The 11,107-nt window shown below is 33.5% G+C and overlaps 1 protein-coding gene across 3 annotated transcripts in view; it reads left to right on the top strand.

Moving 5' to 3' along the window:
- The first annotated feature begins 629 nt into the window (after nucleotides 1-629).
- LOC111089242 (alpha-L-iduronidase-like) overlaps nucleotides 630-11,107 on the top strand; it is a 20,370-nt gene continuing 9,892 nt past the window's right edge. Inside the window, exons 1-4 of one of the 3 annotated variants that reach the window (XM_022401384.1) lie at nucleotides 630-677; nucleotides 6,477-6,944; nucleotides 8,651-8,791; nucleotides 10,764-10,957. In XM_022401384.1, coding sequence (XP_022257092.1) covers nucleotides 6,496-6,944; nucleotides 8,651-8,791; nucleotides 10,764-10,957 — 784 coding nt within the window. In that variant the 5' untranslated portion in view covers nucleotides 630-677; nucleotides 6,477-6,495. Of the gene's footprint in view, nucleotides 682-6,476; nucleotides 6,945-8,650; nucleotides 8,792-10,763; nucleotides 10,958-11,107 lie in introns of all 3 variants that reach the window. The other 2 variants (XM_022401386.1, XM_022401385.1) reach the window with 2 other exon arrangements.

Here is an 11,107-nt window from a genome sequence, read left to right as displayed (position 1 = left end):
TTATATATACGAAATAGAGGGCATCTGGAGAACACTCGAGGCTTCACGAACGGGCATGATCTTTCTAGAACCTCATGACGTGTTACTAGCATCACGTGACTTCCGCTGTCGTAACAATATCTTAGCCCCCAGTGGCACAGAGATATGTCTTCGGACTTACAAAGCTAGAAACCGAGTTTTGATAACCGTGGTGGGCAAGCACAGATAGCCCATTGTGTAGCTTTGTGCTTAATTACAAACAAGCAACTTGGCCTGGCATGGCCAGGTGGTTAGGGCGCTCGACTCGCAATCTGAGGGTCGCGGGTTTGAATTACTGTCCCACTAAACATGCTCGCCTTTTCAGCCGTAGGGTGTTATAAGTGACGATCAATCCCACTATTCGTTGGTAAAAGAGTAGCCCAAAAGTTGGTGGTGGGTAGTGATAACTAGCTGCCTTCCCCCTCGTTTTACACTGCTAAATAAGTGACCCTTAGCGCAGATAGCCCTCGTGTAGCTTTGCGCGAAATTCAAAACAAACAAACAAAACAATATACCTTAAAAATCAAAACATATGTAAATATTAATAAACACCAATAAATCTCAGGGCACCACCTAACGTCAATATCATGCACAATAACTATCAACAACTCCTTGTGTTTTTTCCCGAAACTGTCACTGGCGCAGCGTGAGTATTGAGTGTAGGTATAAAATTCAGAAATCATTATAACTCTATGTAAAAATTGTTTAATGGAAGTAAAATGAGAATATTATTTAATTAGAAGACCCAAATAAGACATATAATATTCTAACTTCCAGTGTAATCTCGTACCTGTGTAAAGTTGTAACTTTTTATTTTTAATTTTGTATAGTCATTGGATAGCTTAAAACACGTCTCAAAATTTCACCAGTTAGTCGGTCATATACGTTGACACTTGATTTGACAGCCGAAACACGAGAAACTGAGATGACAAAAGAATATTCCACAGTTTCTGCAGAGAAAGAAAATCACATATTTTGCTCCGTAACGGCTATGTTAGTGTTAGCAGTGCTAATAAGCTAACACAGAGCACGGGTGGGGGAAGCAATTTTGGATTGGTCAGGCAATTCAGAACAGTGTGCAAAGCATGCCAGTGCTAGGTGTGTTTGGGTGGGGACATGCCCCCGTGGCAAATTTTGAAAAATAGGTGTTCTGAGATTGAATTTCATGCTAAGTTTAGTATAATTTATTTAAAGTATTAATCATTTGTAAACACTTCTTTATGTTTCACAAAAACTGGTGTTCACTGGCACTTATACTCACCATAGCTATAAGCAAGTACAAGTCTGTACACTTGCAGATTACATATGTAATTTATTATACATTTTTATACTGATTCATACATACTGCTTTAGGTCTGTCTGTTTACCTAGAAACTATTTCTGAAGTGCAAGTTAAAATTGAGAAAGTCTTAAGTTACTGTAACAAAATGTTGTTCTGGCTGCTGCCTAGTCTGCTGAACGTGCTTCAGCACACATACAGAACTTACTTCTGCTTTGTAAACTTTTTTAACTGATTATCTCATGAAACTGGTTTTAACATTTTTATGAGTTTTTTTCTTAAATAACGTAATTTATAATAGGTGCTTACATATGAGTAATGAAAGGTGTTTGTCATTTTGAAGGTAGATTTATTACTATCAGATACAACAAAAAAACATATGGGAACAATATTTATCTGTAAGTACCCTTCATATTATTTCTATAGTAAATATTGTTCTAAAGTCTCACAAAAGAGATATGTCATCATATTTGCAAACACTTAAGAATCTAGAAAACCTACAGTTTTACATGTAATGTGTCTTATAGTTCCCTAATGAATAGTATTATTATTAACTTAATATAAAATCTCAGATTACACAAAGACATAAAGTGTTAAACCATTAAACCTGCTTTCTCCTATACAGGTTCTGTACCAGACTTTCATGACAGGAAAAAATCTTTTACAAGATCCAACTGGTAGTGACAAAAGTAGTTGCAAAATGGCTGATATATTAAAAAAGAGCTCTATATAATGATTTGTTGCACAGGTTTCTAGCTATCAATTTCTTTATGAAATGAAAGAGTATCTCTGTACTGTTCTAACAAGTGAGGATTTAAATCTTGTAAGTTTGCTGGTTACTAAAGTAAACCCCAAACAATGTTTATTAACATGCAAGATTACTTGGTCAGCTTAGGAGAAATTCTTGTACAACTGACCACTGACTTTACAACTCAGACTGCTGTTACTGATTGCAAAAATAGCCTTAGAATGTCTGAACTGGTTGCTCTGGCTCTTTCTGTAGCCATATCATTTTTGAACTAGTTGCTCTGGCTCCTTCTGAGTAGCCACTGAGTGTCTGAACTGATTGCTCTGGCTCCTTCTGTAGCCAAAGAGTGTCTGAACTGTTTGCTCTGGTTCCTTTTGTAGCCACAGAATGTCTGAACTGTTTGCTCTGGTTCCTTCTGTAGCCACATAATGTCTGAACTGGTTGCTCTGGTTCCTTTTGTAGCCACAGAATGTCTGAACTGTTTGCTCTGGTTCCTTCTGTAGCCACATAATGTCTGAATTTGCTCTGGTTCTTTCTGTAGCCACAGAATGTCCGAACTGTTTGCTCTTGCTCCTTCTGAGTACAAATATGAACTACAATCTTTCAGTCCTTTATACATCAGGAGTTTTATGTCCTCAAGGATTTTGAAGGAGTTTAAGGATGGAGTAGGTGAGCCACTTGCTAATAATTTTTGTAAGTCTTTGAATAGTGAGCAGATGCCAGAAGACTGGACATTGGCTAATGTAACTCTTCTTTTGGAGGGAGGTAATAAAAATTATCATAATAGGCCTATTCATCTTACATTTTTGGAGGAAATAGTCTTTAAAGTCTGCTAAAAAGATGCTTTGCAAATTCATATAGCAAAGATTAAAGTTTTGTTAGATAGTCAACATGGTTTCATTAGTGGAAAAATCATGCTTTACTGATCTTTTAATGTACTTTGAAGAGGTTACTGCCTATGTATATGAGTGTACAGGTGTGGATTTGGTATATATTGATTTTCAAAAAGTATTTGACAAGGTGCCCCATTAAAGGCTTGTTAAAAAATTATCTCTTTGGGTGTGTTGGATAAGTTAGCTCATTGGGAAGCAGAGGGCTTTTATAAATGGAGTTCATTCAAACTAGATCAATGCTACCTCAGAGCTCAGTGTTAGGACTGATACTCTTTTTAATTTACACGAAGGATATAGATGAAAAAAATAGTCAGTAAGTTGTGTAAACCTGCTAATATTTTAGGTGTTGGTAGCTATGAGGAGGATGCTGCTGCTTTATAAAAGGATTTAGATCATATCGTGAGTTGAGAGGTAAATAGCAGATGGCTTTTAATTAAAATATGTTCAAGGCAATGCATGCGAGTTATCATAATTGAAATTATAAATATACTAGCAGTGTTTTGATTGATCAAGCTCATAAGCCATCCAAGCAGGTGCTGTTATTAGTGTTAGGGTAAATAGAACTTAAGGTTGTATTTATAAAACAATCGAATATGTCTAAATAGGTTATAATTGTATAGACCTCTGCTTAGGCCACATTTGAAGTACTGTGTTCAGTCTTGGGCCTTTTAGCCATAGGAAAATAGGTTAAGATCTATGAAATTGTTTTATAATATAAAAGAAGGGTTAGAAAGGATCTAATTGAAGTGTTTAGATTCTCCATTAGGTTTGATGTTTTGCTGCATATGGAGATAAGGAATAATGATAATTTGGTTACAGATTTGAAAAAAAACAAATTTTGAATTGATGCAGCAAGAATTATCTGTTATGAATTGGGCAACTGAGTTATTTGGTGACACTGATCAGAGGTGGAAAAGTTTAAAGATAAATTTTTATATATTCAAGGTAAACATATTCCTTATAGAAAGAAAAGAGTAGCTACAGGTAAAAAACCAGGCTGGCTCACAAAGTGTATAAGAGATAAAATTAAAGAAAAGCATCATAAAGTTAAGAAATTTAAATTGACTGATATGACAGGATATTTTGAAGATCAAGAAAGTTGGTGAAACATTAAATTAGGACATCAAAAAGGATGTATGAGAAAAGGTTGGCTGAAAATGAAAAATTAACAGTAAGGATTTCTTTAAATACATTAAGGGTAAAATAAATATTTGGATGGGGATAGGACCCTTGAGGGATGATAAAGGAAGGCTGAATATCTGATGATTATGAGATGGCTGGGTTATTAAATATTGCTTTTTCTTTGGTTTTTAACTAATAAAGATTTAAGCAGTATTCCACATCTTGAACAGTTAATAAATGCAAACAAGATCAAAGAAGATGACTGCATTAATTCTGAGTTGGTTAAGAAAAAATTGGGAAGTTTAAAGAATGGTAAGGCTCCCAGGCCAGATGATATTTTCCCAAGAGTTTTGAAGGAGGTTAAAGATTGGATATCTGAGCCACTTGCTACTATTTTTGTCAGTTCTTGAATAGTGGGCAGGTACAAGAGGCATGGAAGTTAGCTAATGTATTTCCTCTTTTCATATGAGGTGATAATAATTGTTCCAGTAATTAGAGATCCATTAGTCTTACATCAGTTGTGGGAAAAGTTTTGGAAAGTCGGTTAAAAGATGCTTTGTAAAGTCATTTTACAAAGTTTGAAATTTTATTGGATAGTCAACATGGTTTCACTAAGGAAAAATATTGCCTTACAAATCTTTTGACATTCTTTGAAAAGGTTGCTGTTTATGTAGATGAGGGTAAGAGTGTAGATTTGGTGTATCTGAATTTTCAGTAAGCATTTGATAAGTTGCCACATAAAAGGATTGTAAAAAAATTATCTCTATAAATGTGGGGGATAAGTTAGCAAATTGGATAGAAGAGTGGATGGATGGAAGAAAGCAGAGGATTGATACAAATGGAGTTCAGTCAAACTGGATTAATGTCACAAGTTGGGTACCTCAGGGCTCAGTCTTAGGACCTTTGCTCTTTTTGATTTACATCAATGACATAGTTGAAGGAATAGTCAATAAATTATTTAAATTTGCAGATGATATTAAGGTCTTGGGTGTTGCTAGCTGTGAAGAGGATGCTACTGATTTCCAAAAGGATTTAGATCATTTAGTTGGGCAAATAAATGGCAGATGGGTTCTAATTATAATAAATGCATGATAATGCATATGGGTTATCATAATTTGAATTATAAATATAATTTGGATGGGAGTAACCTTAACGGTGTTATGAAAGAAAGTGATCTCGCTGTAATAGTTGATCAGTCTCTAAAGCCGTCCAAGCAGTGTGCTGTTGTTAGTAGTAGGGCAAACAGGATTTTAGGTTGTATCTACAGAAATTTTGAATACAAGTTGAAAGAGGTTATAATTTCATTGTACAGATCACTGGTTAGCCCACATTTGGAATATTGTATTGATTCTTGGGCTTCTTACCTTAAGAAGTACATTGAATTGTTGGAAAGTGTTCAGAGGATATGAAAATATAGATACAGTGCTAAAACAGATTTTTGAAATAATGTCATGTTTGGCAAAAGAGATTTAACCTTTATCTATCCAGGGTATAAATAAGCAGTGACTTGATGCATTTATTAAAATTAAAACTATTTTAATAATCTGCCTGTGACTAGTGGAATGGCAAGATACCGTGTTCTTTCACTGAAACTTTAGGCAGAGTAGACATACTATGTTTGAGAACTTTAATGAACTGTTACTGACTATTGAATTGAAAGGAGACTACATTTCAGCTTCCGTACTGAGGCTTTCTTCATTCTAAAGAAGGCCTCAGTATAGAAGTCAAAATGTCACCCCCCTTTTCATTAAATAGGCGTTGGCAGTTCATTAAAGTTCTCAAGTATGAGAAATGCAAGAATGAATATTAGGGATAGTAAACTAACAGTTTAGAAACACACACAGTGATTTGTATTATATAAATTTCAGGAATTGTTTGTTGTTATAAATAACATAACAAAACTGAACACAATATTCCAAATGTGGCCTAACCAGTGACCTGTACAATGAAATTCTAACTTCTTTAGACTTATATTCAATATTTCTGAAGATACAACCTAATATGCTACTTGCCTTACCACGAGTAACAGCACACTGCTTGGATGGCTTTAGAGACTGATCGATTATTACACCAAGATCCCTTTCCTTAACACTGTTAAGGTTATCTCCATCCAAATTATACTCATAAAATGTGAAATTATATGCCTAATAAAGAGCTGTGGAGTGTTATTTAAAACATATTCAAATTGTTGGGTATTTTGATGAGTGTGTATGTCTATTTTTATTTGGAATTTTTTCTCGAAAGTAACATGCCTTAAACCTCCCTTAATTTCCCTCATTTCAAAGAGGACAACTTCAATTGTTTAATTGTAGCTTATAGTTGCATGAAGGAATTTAACTTACATTAAGTATTCTAATGGCAAATATTTATTTTTCAGTTTTTCACATTGTAATTGATTTTTTTTCTTTTTCTTCAGGCTTTAAAATGAGGCACTTATGACCACAGTTGGACTCGACTTGTGTGTAACAGCTCGTCTGTGTAACAGGATGTTAGGGACTATCTGTAACATTTTATTGTTTTTGAAGATTTTCCTAATTGTTTTACTACTGAGAAATAATAAAACTTATGGAACGTACATTGATAAATACCTGGATGAGCAAGGAGAATATTATTTAGACTTTATAAAACCAGATGTAAAATCAAAACAATTTATTAAAACTACCTTTGACACTAAAAATCATGTTGAAAAATTCTGGTATAATCAAATATATTTTAAACGTCATGGGCAATCAAGTGTTACAAAAGAGTTTCTTCTGCCAAGACAGAAAGGTAAATCTGATAAAAAGGGCTTATCTGAAGTGACTTTTCCAAATTACATTATAAAAATTAATGCAAGTAATTCTACTGGAGCATTATCTCATTTCTGGAAAAGCACAGGCTTGTGGTAAGTTTGTGTGATTGTACATTTAAGTATTGGTTGTGAAAAATATTATATATAGTTGGATAGTATTAGAATTTATGGTTTAAAAAAGATTGCTTAATCTTTCCTCTGGGCCTTTTAACTAATGATTTTGTTTTCTTAATCTTCTAGGAAGATATTTGGAATAGAAAAAGTACAGTTATTGATATCACATGAGGGAAAGACATATTGTGGTTTAATTCCCACTTTATTGATAATTAATAATATTGTTACGTCTCTGGTCGTTTGTTAATTTTCCGTATAAATTCTTTCCGAGAAACTTCAGCGATACAAATCCTCTCTTAAATAAAACTAGTTTATTCTTTCTCAACTCAACTTTGCAATACACTGAATTTCCACAGTCACTTTCACTTAAACACACGCTATAATTCACAATGATTTACGCACTGTACTTACAACATGACTCGATTATCTGTCTCCCTATCTCTCTGTCTGCTATCCAATTAATTATCTCACTTTATTTGCTGCACTTATATACAAGATTAGAGGGCATCTAGAATGCACTCGCCTCTTTATGAACCTTCTAGACACTTATCACGTGTTACCAGCGTCATGTGACCTCCACTGTCGTAACACTGCCCCTTCCTTAATATTGTTCATCCCAAACAATAGCCACTTACATTACACCAATAGATAATTAACAATAACTTAATCACATGTACAGAATTTACAAACACAAAATTAAAATTCAACAAAGTATCTTACTTTTATGGGACGTATCTTCTTCTGTATTGGTCTCCGTCTCGTTGGCTTCTGCTTCACGTGGGGTTCATCACGCACTTTATGATTCACGCACTTTACTTACAGCCACTACCATGCTTGACTCAATTGTCTGTCTCTGTCTGTCTGCAATTCTATTCCGATTAATTAAATTCGCTTTATCTGGTGCACTTATATACAAGAATAGAGGGCGCGTAGAAAAAGACCAGAGTTTCCACAAACAGACATGATCCTTCTAGAATATCATGACGTGTTACTAGCATCACGTGACTTCCGCTGTCGTAACAATATAAAAAGGGTGTTTAAATTTAAATAATCAATAGAGAATTGTGAAAAGTCAACCACATTAATGTAGTTCACTTCAGTTGTATCAAAAGTTTCAAATATGTTTACATTGAATTGTTCTCATAGTGTTATATATCCTAATTGATTCTTGGCAGGTAATATACTAATTACTTTATAAACTTCAGTTACATCATTTTATGATACATATGGTTTAACTGTTTTGTATAAAACCTTTTCTTGTTTACAAAATGACTTTTATTATGAGAAGAAATTTAGAAAATACATAAAATATTTCACTTTTGGTTTATATTTCTATAAATGTAAAAAAAGAACATAATGGAGCCAGAGGACATCAACCATCATTTCTTATTTTGAAGATATTTTAAAATAAGTCTCATTCCTATCATAGTGGTTTTTGGTTTTTTCAATAAAGTACTAGGAAGTAATGTAAAATCATAGAAACTCTTTACAGGAGTGCCATCTTTTCATAATGAAGTTGTTTAAAGATTAAACCCCAGAAGTCGATTGTGAATTTTTATATGCTTGGAATGGAGATGAAATTTATGTTGCCAGTAAATTTATGCAGAAATATGTACTTTCTATCTACCATGTATCAGAATTAAGGAAAATATTGATGACATTGTGAATGGCCATTTTCTTTTCAGTCCACCAGATCCTCACCAAGATGCTTATCGTTTCCTGCTAAGTCCAGACATGGAACAAAACCTAGCACTTCTTGGAGCACTGCCAGGCCAAGGCATACAACAAGTTAGAATTCACTGGCTGTTAAATCTCATAAGTGCTCAGTATGTCTGGATTAAGTTGATTGTTTTATAAGACAGATAAACTTTTGTAAGAAAATTTTAGTACACTTTAAAGTGCTAAACATTTCATCTAAACTACTTTTGTTTTTGGCTTATGTGGCACACACTTTTTGAGAAATATAACCTTGATAAGTTAATGGAAATATACCACAAAATTGTTTATTTATATTCAATTAGACAAGTTCTAAAATATGTAAATAAAGTTTACAATTTTTGAATAGAAAATTAAACAAAACACACAAATGATTCAAAACCTGTCATCGAGCTAACGATGGACCAGATGGCTTGATGTAGCTCGTACTTAACCTGTCATGGAGCTAATGATGTAGCAGGTGGCTTGATGTAGTTCATACTTAACCTGTCATGGAGCTAATGATGTACCAGGTGGCTTGATGTAGTTCATACTTAACCTGTCATGGAGCTAATGATGTACCAGGTGGCTTGATGTAGTTCATACTTAACCTGTCATGGAGCTAATGATGTACCAGGTGGCTTGATGTAGTTCATACTTAACCTGTCATGGAGCTAATGATGTAGCAGGTGGCTTGATGTAGTTCGTACTTAACCTGTCATGAAGCTAATGATGTACCAGGTGGCTTGATGTAGTTCATACTTAACCTGTCATGGAGCTACACATATACACAGATGTTATGGTGTGAACACCTTTTATACACTGGTGAAGAATTAGTACAATTATACATGTCATAAGACATCAGTATTAGGCCTATTACATTTTTAAAAACTATATTCTTTAATTAGTTCCTTAGGGATTTTCAAGAGTTAGAAGAGTGTATAATAACAGTATTCCAACTTCACTACATTTTGTTTTTAGACAAGTTACAATAAATTTTAAGTGGACTATTCTGGATCTCTTAAGAGAGGTTGCAAACATGTTTTCATTGGTTTTGAATCAGAAAACTCACTAAAATCTAAACATCATTTGTAAGTTGTAATAAATTACCATTTCTTTTATTTACAAATGTGGCTAACTATGGTTTTGCAAATCTGGGTTTTTTTTTATCTTTGATAAGTTTTTTCACTTTCTTTCTCTTTTCTTATTAGTGCAGATCCTGATATGGTTGTTTGAATTGATAAAGAGTGCCTTACTAACAATTGGTAGGTGGTTAACTTGTTACAGCGCTTATCCTGCATTCAAATTCTGTTCGGGAAAGATGTGAAAAGTTGAGATTACTGCAGAAACATTGTTGTCAACATAAGGCCATCCAATGACTCTGAGATAAGAACCAAGATGGATCTTGTTCGTGAGAAGTGAAAGATTTAGCAGCTTAAGTTATTAATAATGTGTCTTAGTGACAGTTGCAAGTAACTTAACTCATTAGGGGAGAAAAGTTTTTGGATATAAAGGCAAGCCCAGAAAATGCAAGTCAAAACAGATTACCATAAGGAAAACTAATTATCATCCCATGACACTTAGATATGTCCCAAGGAAAAGTCAAAAATGTGATAGTTTGGGTTCTATAAAAACTACTGACTAACAGTTTTTAGTCAGCTTCACTTTTGGCAGAGCACCTGCCTCGTATGAACAAAAGTTCCAGGTTAAAATCCTGCTCACAGACGATGCAAAAATGAAATTTCTGCTATAGCATTAAAATCATTAATTTCCCATTATTTTATTTTTTATATCCTTATATTGTTACCAAACATATGGTTATTCATTTCATAAAATTAATTTTATCAACTGCAGTTTCATTCTATGAATTGTTTTTAACTATATTCTTAAAGACAGATGAAAAAATAATAGTAACAGTCTTCTAAGTCATCAGAAGTATGTTTAACAGAGATTTGAATAACTTTGCCTTATAATTTCTTTGCATTAATACTTGTTTTGAACATGGATTGAATCCATAGGGCCAAAAATACATTTATATAATAATCTTTGTCACAGTAGTTTCATAAGTACAGTTATTATAAATAAGTTTTTTGTTTTTCTTAGGTTAACACTGGAAGGTAATCCTGTCTTTAATTTCACAAACTTGGACAAACTTATCCATTCTTTATGGAAAAATGGACTACATCCTGGCTTTGAACTTATGGGAAATCCATCAAATATTTTTTCGAATTTTGAGAATTTAACCGAAGTTAGGTGGTGGACAAGTCTGGTTCAAGAATTATCTAATCGATATATTGGTAATTTATCAGTCATTTGTTGTTTCTAAGGAAGCCAGATCAGACTTATATACTGTGTGTTTCTTTATATATATATATATATATATATATATATATATATAATATATATATGTCTGAGATACGACGACGACGACGACGAAGGGTAGGAAG

Source organism: Limulus polyphemus, unplaced genomic scaffold (assembly GCF_000517525.1).
Source record: "Limulus polyphemus unplaced genomic scaffold, Limulus_polyphemus-2.1.2 Scaffold5657, whole genome shotgun sequence".
Classification (NCBI taxonomy): domain Eukaryota; kingdom Metazoa; phylum Arthropoda; class Merostomata; order Xiphosura; family Limulidae; genus Limulus; species Limulus polyphemus.
Note: the sequence above shows the minus strand (reverse complement) of the source record. Positions and strands in the feature narration are given on the sequence as shown.